At 38.7% G+C, this 27,936-nt stretch overlaps 1 protein-coding gene across 1 annotated transcript in view; it reads left to right on the top strand.

Moving 5' to 3' along the window:
* The first annotated feature begins 1,030 nt into the window (after positions 1 to 1,030).
* The window catches only part of LOC133532639 (uncharacterized), a 31,912-nt gene continuing 5,006 nt past the window's right edge, over positions 1,031 to 27,936 (top strand). Inside the window, exons 1-8 of the mRNA XM_061871397.1 lie at positions 1,031 to 1,388; positions 15,872 to 16,061; positions 18,099 to 18,218; positions 21,476 to 22,282; positions 22,735 to 22,853; positions 23,681 to 23,815; positions 25,362 to 25,476; positions 25,900 to 26,024. Of these exons, the coding sequence (XP_061727381.1) occupies positions 15,876 to 16,061; positions 18,099 to 18,218; positions 21,476 to 22,282; positions 22,735 to 22,853; positions 23,681 to 23,815; positions 25,362 to 25,476; positions 25,900 to 26,024 (1,607 nt within the window). The 5' untranslated portion in view covers positions 1,031 to 1,388; positions 15,872 to 15,875. The remainder of the gene's footprint in view (positions 1,389 to 15,871; positions 16,062 to 18,098; positions 18,219 to 21,475; positions 22,283 to 22,734; positions 22,854 to 23,680; positions 23,816 to 25,361; positions 25,477 to 25,899; positions 26,025 to 27,936) is intronic.

Genomic DNA, 27,936 nt, shown 5'->3' on the forward strand with positions numbered 1-27,936 from the left:
AACAGCCAAATTCACACATTAGCAGATCTACTTACAGTTCTAGGGTTACTGTAAATGTTGGTGTTGTTCCGTACATCGTCAGGTGACAAAGAAAACTCAATATTTATTACAAGTTCAGAGCCATCGTGAACCGTACTGGTATGAAAACAAGGTGATAAATGATTGATTGATTCTTATTTAATTGGTGTGCAATTAGTGAGTTTTGGTTGTCTCCTGACGATAATTATATGTGACATTATCTATGAAAAGGGACCTTATTGTCGATGGCGCTTAAGCCGCACTGCGTAGCGCGGCGTTGTTTATAATATGGGAGCATCGTTGATAATGGCGTAAGCGCCACGGACAATACGGTCCCTTTTCATAGATAATGTCACATATAAAGGAAAAAGTTTAAATGGACAACACGTTTCATTTTTTTTCATGTTAAGAGGATATAAGTTGCATAAATAATACATATTAATATTTTGACGATCGGTCTGGCCTAGTGGGCAGTGAGGTAGTAACCCTGCCTATGGAGCCGATGGTCCTAGGTTCGAATCCCGGTAAGGTTCTTATAGGACATTCTTGCAGAGATGGACTGAGCCCCACCGTAAGCTCAAGGAGGCTTGTGTTGTGGGTACTCAGACAACGATATATATAATATACAAATACATAGAAAACACCCATGACTCAGGAAAAAATATCTTAGCTCATCACACAAACAAATGCCCTTACCAGGATTTTAACCCGGGACCATCATGATATCAATAAATTATCATTTATTATGTTATCCCTGTCACACGATGTTATATAACGTTTTATAACAGCTAATGTGAGAGCATTACTATAGCTATAGCCTATATTCACCATATAATTTACTTCGTAAAGTATAACTAAGGATTGAAAAAAACATTAAGTATGTATTTATAGGCAGCTATTTAAAATTCCCCATATTTAAACTGTTTACCTCGTACAAGTTCAAGATCGTCTTTGTACCTATAATTAGATAATTTACGTTTGAATTTCTAAACAAGACTAACTGTTTGTTTAATATTTTAGGCTTTCTACCTGTAAATATCAGACCTAAACGTTTTACTCGGCGAAAACCACAATTTGAACCCGGCACGGAGAAACGGGCACAAATAAAATGACTAATAAACTAAAATTATTCGCATAAACAGTACATTTCTTTACTTTCGCCATCTTCGCGCGAACCTAACAGTTATTTAGTCGGCCAAAAGCCTGCGCGCGCATCAGACGCTGACGTTTTACTTCGCGGCAATTTTATTCTTTTTTCAAAAAAGCGCGTTTGAATTAAACAAAAAAAAGTGTAGTGATGTGACAGTTAGTTACCGATTCAGTGACTTTCTCATTGTTAAACTGCCCCAGTTCTCGGATTAAAAAGTTTGGTGGGTACACTGGGTACTTTTATAGGCATGCTTCTATTTACAACTATTGTCCTTGTCAAAACAAAACAACATGATTGTTTACTTATCCACCTCATTCTTATTCGAATTCACAAGAATTTTAATGGGAGTTTTCAGAAAAGTGTATCATTTACTTCTTTTGGGTTATTTCGACTCAGAATCACGAGGCCTATATTGATAAAAACAAAAAAAAATGTGACCTCAGTTTTTCATACTTTTGGATGTTAGTTTTGTGACTGTCCATACAAAATGTTTGTGAAAATACGTCTGAATCAGAAAACTGTGTTTTTTTAGTAGAAATAACCGTAATGTTGATGTTTTTTCGAAAAAAGCAAATACCTACCTACACATTTAACTGAAAATTACCAAATACATATCGACTATTATAAATACAAGTGTTTACGTATAACCTATACCGTATTATTACTAACCTATGCTGGTGTAATTACTTAAATAATTTTTAACTTCCCGGTAAAATTGAGTAAACTGAGGCGTCAGTTTGCGATACGAAACTTACAAAGTATTCAGAAAGTACCTTACTTGAAATAATACATATTATGGCCCTTAAAATCTAGACATAGGCACGGAAAGCGCTTTTTCCCTCACTAGTGCGGGAAAGTAGCACCACATTATTTTTTTTTTTTTTTTAGGGTCGGCACCGCGCATGTCATATCTCTGGTGTTGCAGGCAGCCATAGGGTACGGTGACTGCTTACCATCAGGCGGGCCGTATGCTTGTTTGCCACCGACATGGTATTAAAAAAGAAAATCGTTTTACACCGGGAAATCCATGTTATCGGTGTGTGGCCCAGGTATACCGTGTTTGTATACTTATATCGATATACCGAGTTAGAATATAAGACACAAATAGTAAAAACAAATGTTTTATTTATAGAAGAATCGTGACCCGCCCGACCGACAGCATAGCGTGATGAAAACACGACCGCAATATATTAGCATTTTAGTGACACATAACTTTATAATTGGCTACTTGACTGTTTTCTGTAAATAATGTCAAACGATCTTGATTTTCCTGAGGATCAAATGTCTACATAGGACTCATGGCATTTAAGCAACACAAAGGTCAGAAATGAGAGTTAAAGTCTGACGCTCGCACTCGACGATTGAAACGCCTCTAACAAAATGATAAGGTGATGTGACGTCACATCATATAAGTCTGTCCTAAATGTATGGAAGATCATGGAAATTGCCATTTTGACCCTGAAATATTGCGTTTATGTGTATAGTTGTCATACAATTTATTTTTCAATAAAATGTAAGGAATCGAATAGTACCATTTTCTTTTCTTATTTTGAAAGACAAAAAATTTTTTTTTTTGAGACTTCGGAGCCTTGTATTTTTTTAAAGCTTTATATAATTTTTTAAATTCCATTTTTGATAATGGATGGCTCATTTTCTATCCATTTAACTAAATTTTGCTATAATATTCAACATGTGTCAAGTACCCAATTCACGTTGTATTGACATAGGTGTAAACTGTAAAGTGTGTGCGAAGAAGAAACGAGTGTTTGTCGTTTTGAGAGCTGTGTTGTTATATAAAAATATTTCGAATTAGGCCCCACATGTTGAAATGACATTCTAATGTTCTTCCCTTAAGAGGGAAGCATGCCACGCGATTGACATGATCGTCCATTCAAAAAGAGAAAACGTTTTTCCACTTCTGAATATTTTCCGTTCTCCATGATTTTTTAGTACGTTATTGACACAATAAAAAACTAGGTTTATAGGTTTTCCTTTTTTTTTCAAACTGCAAAAAATTTTTTTTTTTATCGAAATCTACAAACCTAGAATATATCATGCCGAAGCGATCGACATCAAAATCAATGTGATTAGCCGGGACCACACAGAGCGAGCATACGCGCGAGGCAATTTCGGCCAGTGACGTGCCTCGGCCGAGGCGGTGCGTGCGTTTTCCTCGCCTGCGCCTTGCCTCGCGCGTATGCTCGCTCTGTGTGGACCCGGCTTTTTGTCCCGAAATCCAATTTCAAAGAAAAAATACCGTTATTTCGCTAGATTCGAAAAGCTATTCTTCCCTCTTAAGAGAAGGGCTCGGCCGCTTCTCCATAAAATTGTAGTCCCCATTCTCCTTGCGGGGGGGGTTAAGAATACTTTTTCTCTAATTGCCAAATCCAAAAATGTTCAATGTTCTATATTTTTGCATTTGAATCATTTTTTTACATTTCAAATATTGTTAACGATGTGCTGATATATCGTGAAACGGAAAACGATTATCAGGCCCGATTTTGGGATTGATATCGGGCCCGATATCGGGAAGTGTGGATGTAATTGGCGCTTAAGAATTGCCAGGTAACAGTACGAACGGTACACTTATGCAATTTCGATCTATTACGATCGTACGAAATTATGCAACACTGCATTATTATACAGGCGGTGCAGAAAACTAGTAGAGCCAGACCAAGCTAAGTTGGCAGCACTTTTGATACTTTAAACTTCTATGAAATTATCATGTTTAAATAACAGTTGCCCTAACGGGGCTATCAAAATAGCTGCCAACTTAGCTTGGTGTAATTCTTTGAAGGCTAGTCTTACACAAAAAACATACCTTATAAAAGTATCCTAGGTACAAAATGACAGTTCCATTGTCGCAATCCCCATGGTCTAAACGAGTCATTTTAATACATAATTGGTAGTATTGGTACTATGTGCAAGTTGTGGAAACATAATACCTACCTGGACCCGGGTACTTAAACTACGTCCAAAAGAGAGGTATGGGCATTGTGAATGTCATCTCGCTTTGTGTGGTAGGGCACAGCACAGCGGATGTCATTCCAGATCTAGAGCAGAGCCCAACTGGGGAAGTACCTCCACCTTACAGAAAACAGCAGCCAAATAACACTAGACCATACTCATAGTGTTGTGTTCCTGTCGGTGAGTAAGGTTGACAGAGCTCAACGAGGGGGGGGGGGGGGGGGGGGGTTTAGGGTCGGCAACGCGCATGTAACTCCTCTGGAGTTGCAGGCGTACATAGGCTACGGAGACTGCTTACCATCAGGCGGGCCGTATGCTTGTTTGCCACCAACGTGGTATAAAAAAATAATAATAATAAAAAGTTGGAAAGGTTCCCGGGAATTTCAGGGAAAATTCACAGGAAACAAAAATATAATAATTTCAAGAAATTAAGGTAACATTCTATGAGAAGCAATACAATGATCCCCAAAGTAATAGTTTTATTTATGTATTATAAAAAGCGGCCAAGTGCGAGTCGGACTCGCCCATGAAGGGTTCCGTACCATGTATGACGTATTAAAAAAAAACTACTTACTAGATCTAGTTCAAACCAATTTTCGGTGGAAGTTTGCATGGTAATGTATATCATATATTTTTTTTAGATTTTTCATTCTGTTATTTTAGAAGTTACGGGGGGGGGGGGGGGACACATTTTACCACTTTGGAAGTGTCTCTCGCGCAAACTATTCAGTTTAGAAAAAAATGATATTAGAAACCTCAATATTTTTTTTCTTTCTATTTTTGTGTAAAAATCCTAATGCGGTTCATAGAATACATTTCGGAAAAAAGTGGCGGTGACATAATCGGACAGACAGACGGACATGACGAATCTATAAGGGTTCCGTTTTTTGCCATTTGGCTACGGAACCCTAAAAACTGTGTTTGAAAAACTTAGCTTATTATGCGGGAAGAGGAAGTAAGTTATGGGCCAACTTGTTGGCGTTACAAGATTCTCAAACTTGTTATTTTAATGGATCGATGCCCGTGACAAAATTCGTTGTTTCATTACGCAATCGTTTAGTTAATAAAAGAAAGTACACGTAATCGTATAAAATTACAACACAATTACATAGATTTTCCAATTATACACCCGATTGGTTAGTAAACAACCCTTCAACCTTTATAGTATTGAATGAGGAAAGCGAAGATAATATTTTATTCACCGCACGAGCTGGTAAAGGTTCTCTTGATTGTTCAAAAACTGTTGAGAAAGTTGCATTTTATCCACATGTGGGCAAATTTTGAGCTGATGAACTCGCGGGCAAAAGCTAATTTATTATAAATTAGTTTTTCATATGTATGGAGTTAGCAAGCTTATTTCTCTATGCTATTAATTTATTAATAAGAAGCATTAGTTTCGTTCGCTAGGGAGCGTTAACGATTGGCATGTTTGTAGTTTCTATTTACTTATTTTATATACTTTATACTTATGTGGTTTTGCACTGCCCAATAACTTTATTTCTAGCCACTGAATCGCTATCTGAAGGTTGTCTGGAAGAGATCGCTTTTTAGCGATAAGTCCGCCTGTTGTTACCTACTTACTTATGTCCTTTTTTTTGTTTGTAACATGTATGTTTCTTTGTAGTGCACAATAAAGTATTTTATTATTATTATTATTTGTATGTCTTTCCATATCTCGGGACCATGGGGTCCCGGACCTTGGGGAGGCATGCGTGGGGCCGAAGCCAACAGCGCAGAGGCCCTTTTAGACAAGTTTGATGTTATGTAATACACCAGCTAGAACCCATTCACGGGTACAAATAGATACCCGTAAATCGGTCCCAGCTGGTGTAGGGGCTATTGTAAATAAAGTGGATAAGAGGGCCGGTTATGGTGTTGAACTTTGGCTGGTCAAAAGATTGGGCTATTGTAAAGAGGTCCGGACACCTGCCATAACAATGCTTAAACACGTTATCGAGGCAGGCGGTGACTTGCCGCTGACTAGATGGGCCCCTGAAACTGCCGTCGTAAAGACGACCAGGAGCAACACCGGTGTGAGCGGCTCAGGGGTGTCGAGAGGTGTGCGCCGCTTTCTACCCAGTGGCTGATAACAGCCACTGTGCCAACTCGCGTCTTATGCATCTTTCACTTCCACCCCCGGAGCATATAGCTCTAACGATTCCCCTCTGGACGGCCAATGAAGGCAAGCCAGAGCTGAGAGTCCTGCGGGTCCCCTTGGGGTCCACTCCGACCGACAAAGACACGCCGGAGACGGAGACCCTGACCGACTCTCGGGAACACTCGGGTCCGTGGGGTCGTTACTCCCCAACAGCTCGTCACAAGCTGCCCTGCGGGCTTATTATTATTATTATTATGTTGTCTACGCACCCAGATCCATCTGTGCAGGTTTTCAAGGAAGTTACATAACGTCTGATGAAGATGTTACCTAACTGCATACATGATTGAGTTGCCATGTTGTTATTCTGTGAATAAATACATAACGTCAGGTATAGTGCAATACCGGGTAACTAACAAATGCAGTAAGGTCCAATTATCTTGCGCATTGGTTGAATTTCGAACTCTTGATTTTGTTATTTCTTTTTTTATATACTACATGAGTGGCAAATAAGTATACAGCCCGCCTGATGCTAAGCAGTCTCCGTAGCCTATGTACGCGTGCAACTCCAGAGGAGTTAGGTACATGCACGTTGCCGACCCCAACACTCCCCGCATCCTAGTTGACATCTGGTAACCTTAATCACCGGCAGGAACACTGAGCAGGGTCTAGTGTTATTTGGCTGCGGTTTTCTGTAAGGTGGAGGTACTTCCCCAGTTGGGCTCTGCTCTAGATCTGGAATGACATCCGCTGTGCTGTGCCCTACCACACAAAGCGAGATGACATTCACAGTGCCCATACCTCTCTTTTAAACGTAGTTTAAGAATAAACCCGGATCCTCAAGGGTTCGTTCTCATTCAGAATGAATCTAAAGGTTGACTGGTAGAGAATGCCTTGTGGCATTAAGTTCGCCTTCTTTTGTGCAATACATAACAAGTTTCTTATGTGCAATAAAAATTTAATCAATGAAATAAATAAATGATTTTATTCGAGAGAGAAGTCAAAACGCACCCGTGTTTTACCATTTACATAATATATATCTAAGGACGGGCCTTATGGAGAATAAGAATGGAGCCAGTACAGCGGTGTCACGCACACGAATTCGAGCCAATCGTGCAGTCTAACGCCGCAACATGATTGGTTGATGAGTTCGCATCACGCGCGCGATTGGTAGCAACTAGTTGCGTTACACTGCACGATTGGCTTGAATTCGTGAGTGACACCACTGAACTAGCACCATTCTTAGTGCCCGTAAGGCCTTAGATATATATGTCAATGTCTTTTACCCATAAAATATTACAATACTGAAAAACGTTTTGTATCGAGATATAAAGGGTGTCACCTGCAATAATTTACGGGCTGAATATATAGGTCATATTGAGCAAATTTTACTATGGGACGAATCACGAAGTTTATTTTCACGATTTCGGGATCGGTCTCATAGTAAAAGTTGCTCAATATGCCCTATATATTCAGCCCGTAAATTATTGCAGGTGCTTAAATAAACACCAGGAAAATTAAACTCATCCCTTTCTTTTGGGTACTAGTACTAGCGTAAGACGAAGACAGCATCATTCTGTCTATGTTTGAAATTAGGCAGTCCTGCAGTGGCAGCATGGTTCCATTTTTATCACCTGTCACTATGCCCGTCACTTTCACGCTTACATACTTGTTAGAACGTGACAAGTATGATGACAAATGATAAATATCTCCACTAGGCTAAACTTTACGTATAAATAAAGAGTTCGGGTACTGGCACAATAGTTCACTTGGGTCGCGATCTGAAAGTAAAATGAGCGTTGGCAATTATTCGTAACACTGTTATACATAAGGAAAACCAGCAGAAGCATGACCTCCGATAGCAAATAACTATCACCGTTTAAAGGGTCAAGGGAAAGTGGGAATATGGTTGAGTAATGTCATATTGAATTAGTTTCCTGCGTGTTGCGTCGATGTATTGGGTTTTAATTGTCAATAATGTTTATTTCGAACAATAATGGACTACTTAATGTATTTAAGGGTTAATTAAGAGGTCACGATCAAGATCACGGGCCTATTGGGTATTATATAGCCTACAAAGTGAAAAGCATAATGAACACACTATCATAAAAACAGATTTTTATTTTTCCTCATACAATAATTCAGCAAGCAATGTAACACTACTTTGCTTTAACTCAAAAAGTCGCATTTAAAGACGCGATGTGACAATAGGGTTGTTTCCAATTTTTTGAAACGCTTGTATTACGATGTAGCCCACAAGATGGCAGAACCTACCATGCACAACAAAACACGTAACGTGTAAATTTACATGTTTATTGTTCCGATTCAGGCCACAAGATGGCAGAACCTACCATGCACAACAAAACACGTAACGTGTAAATTTACATGTTTATTGTTCCGATGTAGCCCACAAGATGGCAGAACCTACCATGCACAACAAAACACGTAACGTGTAAATTTACATGTTTATTGTTCCGATTCAGGCCACAAGATGGCAGACCCTCCAACGCGCACGGTCCCTAAATATTTTATTGTCGATTCATAGCATTAAAACCTATAGGTACATCTCGTTTAAGTTTGCGGGTATCAAAAATACACTCTGTATATTCTTATGCTATTCTGTGCAGATTTATCTTGGTCAGTTTCTTTAAGAGATGAGAACCCATCACACACAAGGGGGCCTAGCCAAAATGACAATTATTGATAAAAATCGTCAATTGAAACTTGAATAATGCTAATGTCACAGAATAAGTAATACCTAGTACTACCGTACAGAAAAGAAACTTCCTACAAAACCGAAGTTTGACAGCGTTTCAGGGACAAATCATGTTATCTCTTTTTAATGTATGGCACTATCCCTTTCGGCGATTTAGGGTTGTCAAAATTCAAGTGATTATCTTATCTGTGGTTGTGCATGCAAAGGAACGTCAACTTCTGCCGACCCTGTTAATTGACGTAGCAATGCTGAACCGAACAGAGCCGAGAACACCCGAACGCTACAGTTTCTCCCCACTGGTAACACTCACATTCCCCAGTAGTAAGTTGAGGAACTATCTACTCAATGGTGTATTATTTGTTCGGGTTGTTTTGCTTATTTGTTATTATTTCAGAAAAAATACATCCTACCAAAAACATTTCAAGTAGGTACAATTAGCGGCCAAGAACTAGTTTTTGCTGTAAAAGAAATTATCAAATGTCACTGTATTAACCCTACACCTTGGTTTAAAAACAAAAGCTTTGGCCCTTTGGTTGGCAGTGGCACGTGTCGTTTCAGAACCCACTCAAATATCGCTAGCGACCCATCAATGGGTGGCGACCAATAGTTAGAGAAATGCTGCTCTAACGGTATGTAAGTTGTCGCCTGACCTATTTAGGCAGGTGAAATAAGAAGACGTCCGGCCAGCGCCCCCGGACACGGGAAATGGCACGTGACGACAACGACACGCGAGACGGGGGCACTGGCGCGACTCGAGATCTTCAATGTCTCGCGATACGGTTATATTCATTTAATTTTAATTTATTACAAATTAAATTTCTCAGTAGGTACTGTAAACATTATCCGCACCGGCTCGAGAGTTAACTTGTAGAGAATGCCTTCTGGTATTAAGTTCGCCTTTTGACCATTAACATATATCTAAGGACGGGCCTTGCGGGCACTAAGAATGGTGCTAGTTCAGTTGTGTGACTCACGAATTCGAGCCAATCGTGCAGTCTAACGCAACTAGTTGCGACCAATCGCGCGCGTGATGCGAACTCATCAACCAATCGCATTGTGGCGTTAGACTGCACGATTGGCTCGAATTCGTGTGGGTGACAACGCTGTACTGGCCCCATTCTTATTGCCCGTAGGCCCGTTCTATGCTTTTGACATAATTTTTACTGTGCATTAAAGTTTAAATAAATAAATTATCAGGAATAACTTCTGACATTCCGCACCATAAGATGTAATTGCTATTCATTAACTTTAATTAATAGGTAACATTCTTGAATTAACCACCACTGACCTGGCCTTGATGTAGGTAAACAATAGTACGGTAGTAACTGTGAGACCACACAGAGATTTGAGATACGGGAGACTATTAGCTTAGTTAGGAACAGTTAGTTTACACACAGACAAGTGTACATAATTGGCTAGTTTACAATAGGTACATTTTTCATTTTCATTTCGTTTATTGCAGAACCATGGTTACATAGGTGTTTAACATGTATTAAGTGCATGCATGGTTACCCTGTCAGGGCATAGCAACATTATTGATATTCTAAAAACTAATTACTAAAATAAATACATACCTAATGGTAGAGTGTTAACCAAGGCATGAAAGGCACCCAATGAGGGCTACGGTTTTTGTGCTCACCAGATGGCGCCACTGTAGATGGTGGTCCAGAAAAACAGCTTACAAAATTCTGCTATAAGCATATTATAAAAAATGGGTTCTAATATACACAATAGTATTCAACATAAAAAAATGCCGTTATTTAAACCTGTTTAATTTTGCATATATTTTATTTGGCACGTTTCAAACCACTTACATTTATTGACCTATATCTTATGTATGTATGTATGTATGTATGTATGTATATACTTTATTGTACATAGAAATAAAAACACGAAAAACACAGTTACAGAGTAAATTAAATACAACAAAGGCGAACTTACCCCTGTATGGGATCTCTTCCAGTTAACCGTTATGTTTACCGTGAATAATCAAAAATAGAAAAAAGAATAACCACAATTATGAACAAGGAGAGAAAAAAACATGTAACCCCCAAAAATACTATGCGTTTGACATTTTGAAAGACTTCCATCTGCACTAGCGCCCCTAGGGGCGAAATTAAGCTTTAGCCCTCATCCAGTCGAGATACTTTGGCATTCTAGCGCAGGGAGATCGGCAATATTCCGAACTACTGTGATGAAAGCTGGAAATCTTCAAAATTATCCAAACACACACCGTCAACTGGGGTAGCTAGGGACAGATGGGGATGAATCAGAATCAGAATCAGAATCAGAATCAGAATCAGAATCAGTCTTGTCCTCAGTTATACCAGTTTACAGGATCTTATTTTTGAGGGAGAAAATATCACGTCTCCCGCTATGCTGTTAATACTTTCTTAACTGTTACAAAAATAACTGTAATTTTAATGTTTAACTACTGAGTCATAATTATGTACAAGTAAAAGGTATGTTAGTCGTGTGAATATTCTTAATCATGTCATTAATCTATCCTCAGGTGTCATTATTTTTAATAACCACATACTTAACGTGCTAATTACGCTTCCTATTCGTGTTATGACTAGGTATTGTGATTCGTGTTTAAACATTATCTTTTATACCACAAAGGCTTTTCTAACTTAAGTATTTGTCCTTGTGTTATTTCTTTTCAATTACTTGGGTATTTAAAGTATTTTCTTCTCGCAACAGGAATCATAATATGTAGGTATATAAATAAATCGATGGTCCAGAATCCAGATGCCGCGAAACGCGGCAAAGGCGGCAACGCTGCCAGTATCTAGGATTTTGGGTTCTTTTCGACCGGAATGTATTTAGTAAGTAGTTATATTTAGCATAACTCTTTCTGATCTGGGGCCATAGCAAAGATAATAAATGCCAATCGAAAAGTTCCGGGGAAGACTAGATGAATAATAGGATCAGATTGCTTAAATGGGATGGAATTTACTATGGAAGTGGTACCGTCAACCTGGATGAATACTTGAATAAGGATGGCTGCAGTGTATAAGGACAAAACTTAAAATGTGATTTACCTGACAAAATCTTAATAACTGGGTAGTTATCAAGATTTTCTAAGTAGTACTGGGTAGTTATTAAGATAATTTGTGTGGGTACACAAATTATCATACAAAATCTACTATTACTTTCAATCGAATGACACATTTGTATGGGTATTTTTTAAGAAAATGTCAGGTAAATCACATTTTAAATTTTGTCCCTATTCACCCCAGCCATCCCTATTCACCCTGGTTGACGATCAACTTGGTAGTCAAGTGAACACCCCTACGATGGACGTGGCACCAGTAATGGGATGTATACCATAAATCCCATAAAATAAGTATTTATCAGCTTTCTGAACACATTTTGAAAAGAAAACGACTATCTATTAATTCAAAAATTAAGTTATTTTAAAACATTTAGATAGGAATTTAAAATTAGTATGTATAGACAATCATCAACCGGCCAAGTGCGAGTCGGACTCGCGCACCGAGGGTTCCGTACAAACCTGTAGGTATTATTATTATATGATGCAACAAAAAATTTACGGTTTTCGCAATTTTTCCTTTATCTGTGCTATATGAATTTGCTTCGTACCAAATTTCAAGATTCTGAGTTCACGGGAAGTACCCTGTAGGTTTTAATTCCCTTGCGAGCTGTATCTTTTGATTGCGTCGGCTTAGAAGTTTGATTTTTTCACAGCTCCAACGGACAGTAGACCTGAGTATTTGATATAATCCGTCCTGAGATATATTGTCGCGAACGTATTGCGAACCGGCTAATATTTGCCAACGTCATGGAGTAGATGGCGCTAGTAGTCACGTTTAAGTTAAATAACCGCTTCTAGGTTATTGGGATTTTTTGGCTGAAGTTGAGAGGGTAGATGAGAACGACAGTAGGAGAAAGGAGGTTGTGTGCGAACAAATCTACGGCGGAGTGATATTTGCTTTTAGATCAAGTCAAGGACGTTCTTATGGTGTTATTAGAATAATGATGTGTCTCTTGTAGATTGTGACCAACGTTATCAGTACTCAGAGTGAACAGTGATCCAGTGAGGCTAATATGAACTTAAGGTAAACTATGTGTGAGGAAAGGGGTCGCTATAAGGGGAGGTTTGGAGGCGACTATTAAGCTCAAGAAACCAGGTGGATAATCCTGTGAAACTCATTTACATGCAAGTAATAAAGTCGGGCACCAGCACAACTCATATCGTCATCTCACTAACGTCCAGGCCTCGTATAGGTATGTAGTATGTTTACATATCGCTTTCCAGTATCCGTAAAAGCATTAGCTCATTCGATAGGTTAATAAGTATGGTGAGCTTGACGACATATATGTCAATGCTAGGAGGCCGTTAGTGAAATATCAACAATACTCTAATTTTTCTCTTAAACGTCTCAAGATTGTTACCGTAACTAAATAGTACCTATGCCATGGAAGCCTCTTTCCCTCTACATTCTCACGTCACTTAGCTCGTCACGCTCCGCACACGTCACGGAGCCGACACGCTGCTGAGCCCTAATGCTCATCTTGTCTATGGGAAAACGTATGTAGGTTCAAAAGTAGTACCTAGATGACCTAGATCTTAATAATTGAATGAGCATTTGTTCATCCCTGGTGCGCCGGGTACGCGGCAGTCTCAACATCATCCGGCGAATGATAGCGGACTGGTTGTCTGTAGGGCTAAGATGGTCGGCTCTTTATCATTTGTCGCCATGCCTGTCACGTTCTAACAAGTATGTAAGCGCGAAAGTGACGGGCATAGCGACAAGTGATAAAAATGGAACCATGATGCCACCGCTGATGTCGTTACTTGTCACACTGCGGGGGATTGCATTCTCCCGTCAGTGATATTTTGTTTTAAATTTGAATCTTGCTATACCTACATACTAACCCCTTAGTTTGTAAGTGTTAATAATAAAATGTGTCTTGGTTACATGAAATAAATGCCTTTAAATTGAAATTGAATTGTAAACTACCATTTGCATAGTGTCACTTTTTACCTTTTTTAATACCATGTCGGTTGCAAAGAAGCATATGGCCCGCCTGATGCTAAGCAGCCGCCGTAGCCTATCGACGCCTGCAACTCGAGAGGTGTTACATGCGTGTTGCCATACACTCTTTTTTTGAAGAACCCCATACTGTAGACCCTAGGGAAAACCTCGGCAGGGAGCTCATTTATTAGCCGCAGCGTCCGTGAGAGGAAATATTAACTATATTTGATATCTGGCAAAAAGGATAGGTATTTAGACTAGGCAGCATAGTTGCAACATCGTCATCAAAATAAATATTTTTTAATGTGTAATGTTGAGGCAAATTCTATAACGTTGAATACAGAAATGTCTGTAGCTAACAGTTAGTAATAATTTTAGTTATGTAACAGTACATAATCTGTGGTAAATGAGACAACGGTAAACACGATGGTTAGGTTCGCAAGAGTAGGACACCGACGCAGTCTAGATTTCTGGATAAGTAGTCTTACAAATTGTCGTGTTGTTTTGATGATGATTTTCAATTATTAGGCCTACCTATGGCTTAATTTCAATTACCTAAGTTATTGTTTCATATGGAATCAGTGGGCTAAGATTACCTATCTAAGTCGTATTGGTTAGAAGTTGCAAAGGTTGTGGTTATTAGAGTCCTGATATTAGAACTGAGTACGTTATATTTATATATATATATATGGATCGATATATATATAATATATATGTTTTTTTTTTTTTTTTTTTTTTTTTTTAAACTTATCGGCGATTGGCTCTAGTTATAGTTATATGTTGTAGTGTGCGTATTCATACTACGGGTTTTCTACTTTTTATTTCCTTTTATTATTATTTATTATTCTCGTCCTACTATATGCTGCGTATCCAAAAATATATACACTAGGGGTACTGTTTTATGTTAACCTGTTTATGTGCAGTAAAGTGACATACATACATACATACTTTCACACTTCATTCTGTTCAAGTCAGGACAATGTTAGCGGAAACGGACTCTAATGGGTTGAAGGGTCGGCAACGCGCATGTAACACCTCCGGAGTTGTAGGCGTCCATAGGCTGCGGTGACTGCTTACCATCAAGCGGGCCGTATGCTTGTTTGCCACCGTCGTGGTTTAAAAAAAAAAACATTATTCATGTTAATTTAATTTTCCTGATCATTTAATGAGGGCTACCGTATTTGTGCTCACCAGTTGGCGCCACTGTAGGCGTGGGTCCAGAAAAACAGATCTCAAAATTCACTGTACTTTTTTTTTACATTCAATACGTTCTAATATACACAAAGGTATTATAACGATAAAGTTGCCGTTTTTTGAAACTGATTAATTTTGTACATATTTTAATTGGCACTTAATATTTAAAACCACTAACATTTATTCAACTAATTCTAATGTTTACCATGATTAATCAAAGGTGGAAAAATATTGACCACAATTATATGAATTATAACAAAAAATAAAACCGACTTCAGAAATTACCACAAGCGCCATACATGTACCTATAACATTTGAAGAGTTCCCTCGATTTCTCCAAGATCCCATCATCAGACCCCGACTTGGTGCCAACGGGACCATCTCAGAGTTATACCCGTTCGATAAAAAAAAGAAATTTAAAATCGGTTCACGATTCTCGGAGATATCGAGTAACATACATACAAAAAAAATTCAGTCGAATTGAAAACCTCCTTTTTTGAAGTCGGTTACAAAGGGAAAATTCGCGATAAAAAATCTTGCAACCCCCAAAAATTCTATGCACTTGACATTATAAAAGACTTGTATCTACACTAGCGCCTCTAGCGGCGAAATTAAACGCGGTAGCCCTCATTGTGTTTTAGTTTTTGCTGCTTGTCAATGTAGTTGTAAATTATGTGTGTTTTTGCAGCAACCAACCAAATTAAAGTTTAATCTATCTATCATTTCAGCAAGATGTTCCACTACGAATACGAGAAGCGCCCGCCTTCGGCGTCCTCCTGCGCAAGCCGCGCCACGACCACCACCGAATACAGCCGATCTTGCCCCAGCGAGTACCGACGAGCGATGCCGAGTATAGAGCGAGCGAGACGACCATTACCGCCAACACCGAGCCCTTGTAGACTGCCTACAAAGACCTCGGTGAGTTGATATTTACATGCTACAGCCGATCTTGTCGCAGCGTTCCCTATGAAATGAAATGAAAATCATTTATTTCGAGCTAAAAACTCATATAGTGTTAGTACATACAACAATTATTATTTATCTACCTATATATCTAAGTTAGTACAATATAAACAAAACAATAAATACCTAAAACTACTTAACATAATCTATTTCGATGATGCGTTGGTCGGTTGGGTTCATGCAGTTGGTCATGGTCCTATGATTTAACGTGGTTGATTGCGTCAATGTGCAAGCATTGGGCATGATCCAAACGAACTTATCATATCAGTCTTTTATTGTCCACTGCTGAGCATAAGTAGGGCTGCCATCCGTCCTGGTTTTCCCGGATTTGTCCTAGTTTGGAGGCCGTCCGGGGGGGGGGGGGGGGGGGGCCAAGAAGTGTAGTCAGTGAAGCACATTAAAACTACATGTAAAAAAATTAAAGGTCTTGTTTTTTAAAAATATTATTTTCGGACTAGTCCGGGGAAAAAATGCGATTTACGCCAAATGTCCGGGTTTTTTTAAATCTTTGTCCGGGTTTGGCGAAATTCGAGATGGCAGCCCTAAGCATAAGCCTCTCTTCAAGTACGTCACTTATTCCACTCCTGAGCTAATCTCGTCCAGAAGTACCCACAATCTTCCGAATGTCATCCACCCCAAGAGCCAACGGACGCCAGGCACTCCCATCTGAAAGCGAATTAATCGACATTCATGCCAATATCATTTCTTCCTATTCGCAATTCTACACAGTCTAAATTCCTCACAGTAAGTATTTAACCACATTCGCTATTGTGCACAGTCATTATTTGTGTACAGTAGCGATTCAGCCTTTTCGCAATTCTGCACAATCTGAATTCTACACAACGGCATTTCACCACAGTCGCTACTGTGCACAGTCATTATTTGTGCACATTAGCGATTCAGCCTTTTCGCAATTCTGCACAATCTGAATTCTACACAACGGCATTTCACCACAGTCGCTACTGTGCACAGTCATTATTTGTGCACATTAGTGATTCTCCCTGTTCGCAATCTCGCACAATCTTAATTCTACGCAATATCATGTGATAATAATATCATTATTTATTTATTAGGATAATGAAAAGACGACTAAAAGCTAAAAAATATAGTATAAATTCTATTAATAGAACATTATTACAGAGGCCGGGATGAAAGGGGTTGCCGGCCGAATGCATATAGTTATGAGGCAGGCAACCTTTTTTCACGCCTAGGTATGTATAGTGCTTCTCTCAAACTAGCAATGAAATTAAAAACAACTATTAAATAAGAAATATTGTTTTCAATTATTTTTTTCATTTCTGAATGTCATGATGCTGTGTTCCTATATCTGTGAAATGAAAATTAAAAAATAGTACTTAGTCGGCCTAGGCCTTTAATTTAATTGCCGGCTTCTTGGATGTGCTCCGCCCGAAACGAAATGTTTGAAGCCTAAAATACCGAACAGAATGACAATATTTCATTGCATGCTTGAGAAAATGATATTGCGTAGAATTAAGATTGTGCGAGATTGCGAACAGGGAGAATCGCTAATGTGCACAAATAATGACTGTGCACAGTAGCGACTGTGGTGAAATGCCGTTGTGTAGAATTCAGATTGTGCAGAATTGCGAAAAGGCTGAATCGCTAATGTGCACAAATAATGACTGTGCACAGTAGCGACTGTGGTGAAATGCCGTTGTGTAGAATTCAGATTGTGCAGAATTGCGAAAAGGCTGAATCGCTACTGTACACAAATAATGACTGTGCACAATAGCGAATGTGGTTAAATACTTACTGTGAGGAATTTAGACTGTGTAGAATTGCGAATAGGAAGAAATGATATTGGCATGAATGTCGATTAATTCCTGAAAGCGGCCACCATTCCATTTATGGTCCACCTGCCATCAACTGGCAACATATATGTCACATTCCACTCCATTTGAGTTTAGTAATAACGTATTCCACGTTTTGCACCTTGGTAGAACTTACTCAGGTACTTTCTGTTTTCCTTAGGTGCCGCTGAAGGTGTGGGTTATAGCAAGTGCCTCCTGCTTCGCGGTGTGCGCTGTGTTGGTACTTGCCACCGTGGTTGTCACTCGATGGGGCTATGGGCATCAGGTCTACGAGTCTCCGGTATGTATAGCTACGATACTAGTCGTTTTTGAATGGCTGTCTTTTAAGTTTATGCACCGCGCCGCGCCGCGCTGCACCGCGCCGCGCCGCTTCCCGTTCGCGTTACGATCACTCAGCCCAAGTAGGACACTTCTATAGGTATCAAAGGTTTGTTTCTTCCGCGCCGCACCGCATTGCTTCGCGTTCGCGTCTCGTTCGCCTACGTAGGACACCATGCTAACTCTTTACCTATTTAGCGACAAAGTGGCAGCGCTACTATTATAAATATTTACATACGTACTTATTTGACGTATATGACGATGCTTTCACTCTATGCCGCTTACAGTCTTTGCCGAGTTACGAGTAACTTGGACTGACTCTCGAGTGGTGTATAAATAAAATAAAAATGTTATTTATTCAGGTATCAACCCATTACATTAATAATTACATCGCAAATATACAATTAAATTTCTTTAGACTAAAATTAAACTTAAAGCTAATTAAATACGTGCCGCGGGGAAACCTTGCTCATACAGTAGCAGGTTGCATACACTTTAACACTTTAACAATGCTTTATAACGCATTATAGCGTAAAAGAACAGAGTATTTAGATGCTGTTCTCGCCGAACATATCAGACGAGACGACTACACCGCCACGGTAGCCAACATGACACGCGTTGTTGTACTGTACTCGAAGTCTATTGAACGATCGTTTCGTGAAATGGTACGGTCACATCTGAAAATATCGATACGAAAAAAGTGCTAAAAATATGTATATACGACTTTATTGCCCATACATTAAGATAGGGTATGTATACATATTTTTGGCATATTTTTTGTATCGATATTTTCAGATGTGACTGTACCACAGCTGACTAGTGTTGAACGCCTGAAAGTACGCCTTGGACAAAGTTATTTTGGCTTGGTCGGAACAGTGAGCAAACCGACGTGCCAACATGTTGCTTCTCATCGCTATTGCCCGCCGCTGTCGTTCAAGATCGGCATCGTCATTTAATCTGTATAACCAAAGAAGCACGCAAGATCTGAATAAGCAAACGAATTACGAAAGAACACACACCATTTTGATTCGTACACCATGGTGTCTAAGTAAATACACGCTCAAAGTCATAAATCATTTCCTAAAGATCGCCTATCCAAGCGTGGCGTTGTTAAACAAAGCATACATAATGGTACCTACAAAGTGGTACTCACGCGTAATGGTACGCATAATAGTACCGTAATAATCCGTCATTTGGCGACGTATTTGCTTCGGTGAGTTCCCAGGAAACGGTTATTACAGTAGAAAGCCTACGCTCTTTCGATCTTTACTCGCAATCAAAGTTCTCAAGGCTTTGTATGGCTCTTATCATGGTTATTATCAAACCGCTTTATCAATGTTGCCTTTCATTGCAAATTAGGGTTGGTCTACGGTAGGTGGATAGTAGACGGTATAGGAACCGGAATCCTAACTTCACCGTTGGTGCCCAACTTCGTAATAGAAAATGAAAAGTCGGAAACCTCGGCCCAGAAATGCGGTTAGGGCGTTGGGTATCAGGTTTTTAAAGGGTCGGCAACGCGCATGTAATGCCTCTGGTGTTGCAGGCGTCCATAGGCTGCGGTGACTGCTTACCATCAGGCGGGCCGTATGCTTGTTTGCCACCGTCGTGGTATAAAAAAAAAAATATATTAGTGTGACTCATTCTTATGAAAAAATTATGATCTATCGAGCACACATTAAAGTGATTTTCATTAAGATTAACTGCTTTACACAATATCAACAAATTTTTGAAAGAAAAAACAGTAAAATACAAAACAGTAACGTTAAGTTTGAACATTTCTAAGTATTGAAAAAACGATAAAAATAAAGGAACTGTTACTACATTTTAGCTATATATATATATTAATTCCACGTCGGTGGCAAACAAGCATACCCGCCTGATGCTCAAAACTGTAAATCTAAATCTAAATCTAAATCTAAAATCTAAATGTAAATTGTTTTAAATGTTTTTTTTCTCAAAGCGTCAAATGCTCATGCAACATTTCATTTATACAATACACATACATATTCATAAATACAATAACTAGAACTTAGGTTAACATTACATAAAAATATTTTTATAAAACTATTACTGTGAATGGGACATTAATTACTTATTATATTTCTAATCTTTCTTAAAATAAGGTTAATGTTTTTGAAGGCAAGTTCAAGTCAAGCGACTCACTTTTAACTGTCGTTAAACTACTTACTTAAATAAACGAAAATTATCCGTTTAGTTTTTATAATTACTTAAACATGAAACGAGTGACCATTAGCGGGTACTTTAATTATATCTTACTTCTGAATAAGAGGTTTGGTAAATGGTAACTTTTAACACACTTCTAATGATACAAATTTTCACTTTAACAGTTACTAAAAGTACCCACTTTTAAAAGAGTATTTTGCACACTGCACGCACTGAGTAAGAAAGTCACTTGTTGCTTACGCGGCTTGTTATAATCATTGAGGATTTTAATACATTTTAAAAGTTACGGTGATAATTTATTTTATAATGGAATTCCTTAATTTACCTCTCGTATTTATTCACTATATCTATGCTGAGGTGAAAAGATGTATGCGCAACAAGAGACCAAAGAATTTTGCACCTTGAGCCTTTTAAGATGACGCTACGCTCTATATTTTAATCGGATAGACTATACTCAACTCGAAAGAAAGGGTCTGTCAAGCAATAGTTGCAGATTTTTTTTTTTCAAAAATTAACAAGAACTGTATTTTTTATTCACAAGATCTATGCTGAGAATATATAGAATATAATAAGAAGAATTTTGCACTTTGAGTCTTTTGATATGACGCTACGCTCTACATTTTAATCGAATAGACTCAACTCAACTCAAGGGAAGGGTCTCTTGTCAAGCAATAGTTGCAGATTTCATCACAAGAGAGATCACAAGAGAGGCAAAGTAATTTGATTCTCATTTTGGCTGGTAGAAATGACTATTATATAAATACGTGATGATTTTGAATGATAAATATAACGTTCATTTGAATTTGATTTGTAGTGTTTTAGAGTTAGTATTTTCCTCACGTTGGTATGGTGAAACATATATTGTTTCACTCGGTAGCAAAGTTTGATTTACCCTCGTGCCTTGAAACCCTCGCAACATGGTTACATGGCTTCTCCTAACAAATAACTTTTGTTAAGTATCTATCAAATATATAATTATCCTTGCTACTAACTCACACAGAATGTTATGGTTATATTTGCCTTTAATTTTTACAGGAACCAATATATTCTCAACCAATCCTCCAGCCGAGAAAGCTACCATCAACTATCGAATCAGACCTGTCCAACATTGACAACGACAGTTCAGAAGAACTAGAAAATGATATCCAATTCCCGATCCTAGAAAAGTTATCCATATTCAAAAACATAGTTGCGAATAGAGATAAGAAAAAAAACCATAGTCTCCTAACAAAACCTCAAATGCATCCAGTGCATGATATTATACACCACGCTGAACGAAAAATTGAAAAGAAAGATCGCGCAAAAATGCCAGACGCAACAGAAGTTGCAGTCACAGAAAATAAGGATATACCTGACTTTAAACCTACTTTACCTGATGTATTCATTAATAAACAAGATATCAAACTTCCAGATGGCTATGTAGCAGTTTTGAAGAAAGACGAAAATGATTTCTATGAAGAATATTACAATGACGAGAATCTATATGACGATTATATGCAAAGCAATACAATGACCAGTTATTTAATAGAAAAAGTTCAAGAGCTACACGATTGGATAGTTTCAGATCCTGACTTTGAAGTTGCTGGTAATTATTCAAAGAAAATTAAGACTGGTAATGATTTTGGACAACTTTTAAAAGCTCTGAACGAGAGTTTAATAGAAGGGAATGTAAGCATAGTGATGAATAAACTGAAGGACATATACTTTGGTGATAATTACACTAGTACGAATCATAGTAGGAAGATTATTTCGAGCAACAGCACGGATTTGCTCTCGTTTGGGATTCTGACGCTGGATGTGATGCTGCTGCATAATATTCAATTGATGGCGTGGGAGAATCAGGTAAGCATTAATACACCTAGTTATATACATGTAGCTTTATTCCAACTGTATGATTTTGTTGCGAACGAACATGAGACAAAATAAAATTAATAATTTTAATAGTGGTTTTTGTATCGTATCTGTCTTTGACCGGACTTCGACTAGAACTGGCACGGCGTGGTCGCCATAGCAGCAGTTGGATTTGGTCCAGGACTGTAGCTGGGAGTTGGAATGGGAGTAGAAATAAGAGTGTGAGTGGAAATTATAAAATATGTCGCTCGCTCAGGACTCGACATCAGCACTCGCAGCAAAACTTACTTTGCTCTCTAGTTGCACAAATAAAAATTTATATACAATTTTAAGCTTGCTATACAGCATGATTGGAATCAAAAATTCATAGGAATAAACTCCAGATTTTTAATGAAATATCATAAAGCAAGCCTGAGGTATTTAATATATAATTGTTATCACAGGAAGGAGTCCGAAATAAGATGCTAAAGGACCCGGATGTGTTTGCGTTCAACGCACTGTTCCTGGACCCCAGCAAAGTGGAGTCCAAGCAGAATGAGATCTACAACACTGCCGCATTTTCGTAAGTTTTATAAATCCACTAATATCCTAAAAAAACGTTTTCGTATCCTACATCCGCGTATAGTCAGGTCGGTCTTTAGTGGTTACGTACACTACAACAAACATTATGCCTACACATACGCACACAAACAAATACTATTAGGAGGGACTCCGACATGACTGAAATAATCGGAAGTGCATTTCGGATATTGGATATCGGAATGCGCCTATTAGAAAAACAGCTGCTGAAGAGCGCCAGATAAATAAATAAATAAATAAATATTATTATAGGACATTATTACACAAATTGACTAAGTCCCACAGTAAGCTCAATAAGGCTTGTGTTGAGGGTACTTACACAACGATATATATAATATATAAATATTTATAAATACTTAAATACATAGAAAACACCCATGACTCAGGAACAAATATCCGTGCTCATAACAAAATATATGGCATCAAGTTCGCCTTTTTTGCGTTATAAAAAGTTAGCTTTTTACCTTATAAAAAGGGTTTGCTTTAAAGACAACCTATCAAATGCGTAAAAGGATTTACCTACCTAAATATCTATTTGATAAACTGTATCAGTAAATCCATATAAAAGAAGGATAAAATTACGAACTGAAAGTCTCAATTCTTTTTCCATTGTTTTTCTAAGCAACTAAAACCCCACCGTAAAGGTTTGCAATAATCGAAAACTGTCATGAGATATACTACTTCACTTCACATTAGGCTAATTTGCATTACGGCTGTCCGAAATATGTCGCGAATGACTAAGACACGTGAGTTAAACTGTAAAATCATCTTAAACTAAAATCCCTCCTAAAATTTTATATTTCATTCCAGAAAACGGCAGAATCTTCGGCAAGAAAGCGTGGACGAGTTCGACATCGGCAAGAATTTGCTGGAAAACGTTCTGGAGGTCGGCATGAGCACGGCCCGTGCCGCCATTCATCTTGGACGAGCATATAAGAACACCAAGTAAGCTCATGGCTGCATAGAAAAAGTAAATAACCGGCCAAGAGCATGTCGGGCCACGCTCAGTGTAGGGTTCCGTAGTTACTCTTCCGTCACAATAAGCTAAACTGGAGCTTAAAGTATAGTAAATTGTTAACCAAGGGATGAAACGGTACCTTTCACCTGAGTTAAACAAATAGGCAAATTTGCATAATCAGTACCTAAACCTAATTAAAATAAGTCTTTTTACTATGAAGGGAAAACTTTTTGCGATAACTCAAAAACAGCTAAACTGATCATGTCCGCTATAGTTTTCATTTAATGTCTTTCTTAAACTCTACTTTCACGATTTTTTTCATATTTTTTGGACCTATGGTTCAAAAGTTAGAGGGGGGGGGACACATTTTTTTTTTCTTTCGGAGCGATTATCTCCGAATATATTCACTTTATCAAAAAATGTTTCTTGAAAACCCCTATTAGTTTTGAAAGACCTTTCCAACGATACCCCACACTCTAGGGTTGAAGCGAAAAAAAAATTTCACCCCCACTTTACGTGTAGGGGAGGTACCCTAAAAAAAAAAAAATTTTTAGATTTTATTGTACGACTTTGTCGGCTTTATTTATTTATATATCCATCCCAAATTTTAGCTTTCTAGCACTAACGACCACGGAGCAAAGCCTCGGACAGACAGACAGACAGACAGACAGACGGACATGGCGAAACTATAAGGGTTCCGTTTTATGCCATTTGGCTACGGAACCCTAAAAAATATGTGCCGGGTTTACTGACGCGAACGAAGTCACGTGAGCATATCCTTTATCCAGTGTTGGCCGAAACGTTAACTCAATTGACAATTACCATTACAAATTGAACCGTAAACTGTGACCGTCCGTTTACGGTTCAATTTGTAATGGTTAATAGTCAATTGCAATTAACGTTCGGCCAACACTGCCATTACCTATATCTTCATTGGCCTTTTTAGAAACGATTATCATTGCGGCCAGGTCAGGGCGTTACCCGCGTTAGCTGAAGACGTTGGTTTGATTTCGGCTTCAGCCACTGTAGTGGTTAGGGGTTGGTCACTTTTTCTTTATTTATTTATGATTTAACCTTTATTGCACAATACAAAAAAAAACCGGGCAAGTGCGAGTCGGACTCGCGCACGAAGGTTTCCGTACCATCATTTATAAAAACGGCAAATTGTTGTATGGGAGCCCCCCTTAAATATTTATTTTATTCTGTTTTTAGTATTTCTTGTTATAGCGGCAACAGAAATATCTGTGAAAATTTCAACTGTCTAGCTATCACGGTTCATGAGATACAGCCTGGTGACAGACGGACGGACGGACGGATGGTGAAGTCTCAGTAATAGGGTCCCGTTTGACCCTTCGGGTAGGGAACCCTAAAAAGTACTAATGGCGGACTTAATGCCTTCGTCTTCGTTCGTTCGTTCTTTTTCTTTAGTGGGTATATGACATCTAACAGTGTGCTTCGATAGTTAAACGAGATGCAATGTAGATATGTCAATTAGGAGTGAGTATTCCTAATTATTGATAATATTTTTCACAGAATGGTCCTCAGCCAGATATCCAACCGCGAGGCCCTGAACACCAACATTCAGCAGCAACTCTCCAGAGACATCGATGGCAATACGCATGCGCTAAATCATCTAAGCAGTCAGCAGGTCAGAAACATATAAATCACTACAACTTATAAAACAAAGTCCCCCGCCGCGTTTGTATGTATGTATGTTGATGATAAACTCAAAAACTACTGAATGGATTTTCATGTGGTTTTCACCTATCAATAGAGTGATTCTTGTGAGTTTAGGCTAGGCGGTCGACTTTTATTAATATTTAGATATAATTAGATAAAAATTAACTCTTGCTTTTTCTCTCGGAAAGCATTATTTAGTGAGTAGAACTGTGGAGGTACCAACTCCTTTTAACCGACTTAAATCATTAAATTTACTTCACAGCCGGTTCTATTGACATCGTCAAGATTTGATGATGGGATCCTGGACAAATCGAGGGAACCCTTCAAATATTAAAGGCACTTCTTAGTATTAAAATATTTATTGTATTAAAATATTGCTTTATCTTGGCAGGCGACGCAAACGAGCGCTCACGGCACGTATACAGAGCTAGACTGCGTGTGGCTGTTGTATTGCAGAAACTTGGCCGCCACGGCCAAGCTCAACGCGCCTCTTGCCACCATGGCCAGGATAAACGGGTAAGTTAGAGAAACCTCATTTTATATTATACACCGTAAGCTAATTAAATGCGACAGATTTGAAAGGTGTATTCTTGACCTCATTAAGAGACTAAAATGTCCAAAGTTTCCTGAAATCGATCTTGTTTTAGAGATAATGTAAATTTTCGTGAAAATTTGTTTCTGTCATAACTTAGTGAAAAACCCTTTTTAGCTGTGACGCTGCTACTATGTGACTTGGTTTAGACATACCTACTGATAGATGTTAAAGATTTAAAGTAAACTCGCGATTTTTATCTGTAAATATAAAAAAAATCTTTACTTTTCGTTGTAACGTTTTTTTTCACCAAGGTGTAAAAATAAATAACGTGTCGTGTGTAGAAAACGCAGAAAAAAATTTGCCCATGACTCATTTTTTGCTCTTTATGACCTTAGGAATGCATGGTTAAAATCTATCGGGTTTAATTGGCCCACGGTGTATATCTATACCTCAGATTTCTAGTCTCTTTAACGGCACGCCTATCACTATCAATCAATCAATCAATTTATTTATTACAGACAACATATTAATGTTCCACATATTGTTAGTTTTGAACTTAATCTATATGTTAGTTTATTAACGCTAATAATCAATTAATAAAAGGGTTCTCCTATATTTGAAGAATCTTTTCCTGATTATGTTTCTAACTCTATATCTAAATTCAAAAGTCACACGAATAGTTTACTCGAAATTAGCCCTCATTATGCTCTTGTGATTCTGAAATTCTGTCTTTTTGTCCCTAAATTTACATATGTGCTCCGCTGCTGTCCTTTTTGGAACTTGGAGCTTGGGACGGATGTTAGTGTGGGATGCTACCTGCGTAGACACACTGGCACCGTCCCACCTCCAACGGACTAATGTAAAAGCGGGCGCAGCGGCGGAAAGCGCCGAAATTTTGAAACGTAATAAATATAAGAGCCTCGGTAGAGAGTACCATTTTGTACCTTTTGGCGTTGAAACTCTAGGTCCATGGGGTCCCAGCGCGCACAAGTTTTTTGGAGAAATCGCGAAACGTCTGGTTGACGTAACTGGTGACCGAAGAGCTGGCGGCTTCCTCGCACAACGTATCAGTATTGCGATACAACGAGGAAATGCCGCCAGCATCCTTGGTACAATGCCTCAAGGGCCTATTTTAGATATAAGCTAGTTATAGTAATCATCTGTATATATCCATTATGTATATTGTTATTGTCAATAAATAGTTCTTTATTAATAAAAGTCATTTGATCCTCTGGCTCATTTTGCACATAAGCGGACAATCAAACTTTTTGGCTATCATGCTTAAAATGCTGTTGCCACTCCCGCGCACCCCGTCAAGCAGCGAGGCAGTTTTCTTGCGCCAGACGGCATCGAAGCCGTCTGTGCGCGCCTCCGCAAACATGGAATACGCTATCATGACCGTGAACCTTGTCAGAATGCACGAGGATTGGTATTGGACTGTAACCTTGCGTCAGTTGAAGTCTTTAGTGGTTAAAGGGCTTAACTCTGTAGCTAGCCAATGCACCACAAATGTGCCTTTTTTTTTTTTTTTTTTTTTTTTTTTTTTTTTTTTTTTTTTTTTTTTTTTTGACGGAGTGGGAATGCATTTACGCACAGTGTGTGGGACTCGCCGCTCCTTTCCCCTCTCCTGGCAAGAGGGGGGGGAGAATTGGCCCTACCCACTAAACCCACTCCGGCGTTTCACCCACTTTGCCGTTTATGAGGGCGCACTGGGATCGATGACATTCCACCACTGCGCCCTCCGGCAGCCCCGGCTTATCGCCAAGGCACCCTCATAATGGAGGGGGGGATCAGAAACGCTTGATCCCCCTCCCCCGACAACGTCTATGGGGCCGTGCAGTGCGGGTTTAGTACCCGCTGGCCCTACTAGGGCTCGAGGTGAGCATGGGCTCT

Source organism: Cydia pomonella, chromosome 27 (assembly GCF_033807575.1).
Source record: "Cydia pomonella isolate Wapato2018A chromosome 27, ilCydPomo1, whole genome shotgun sequence".
In the NCBI taxonomy this organism is placed as follows: domain Eukaryota; kingdom Metazoa; phylum Arthropoda; class Insecta; order Lepidoptera; family Tortricidae; genus Cydia; species Cydia pomonella.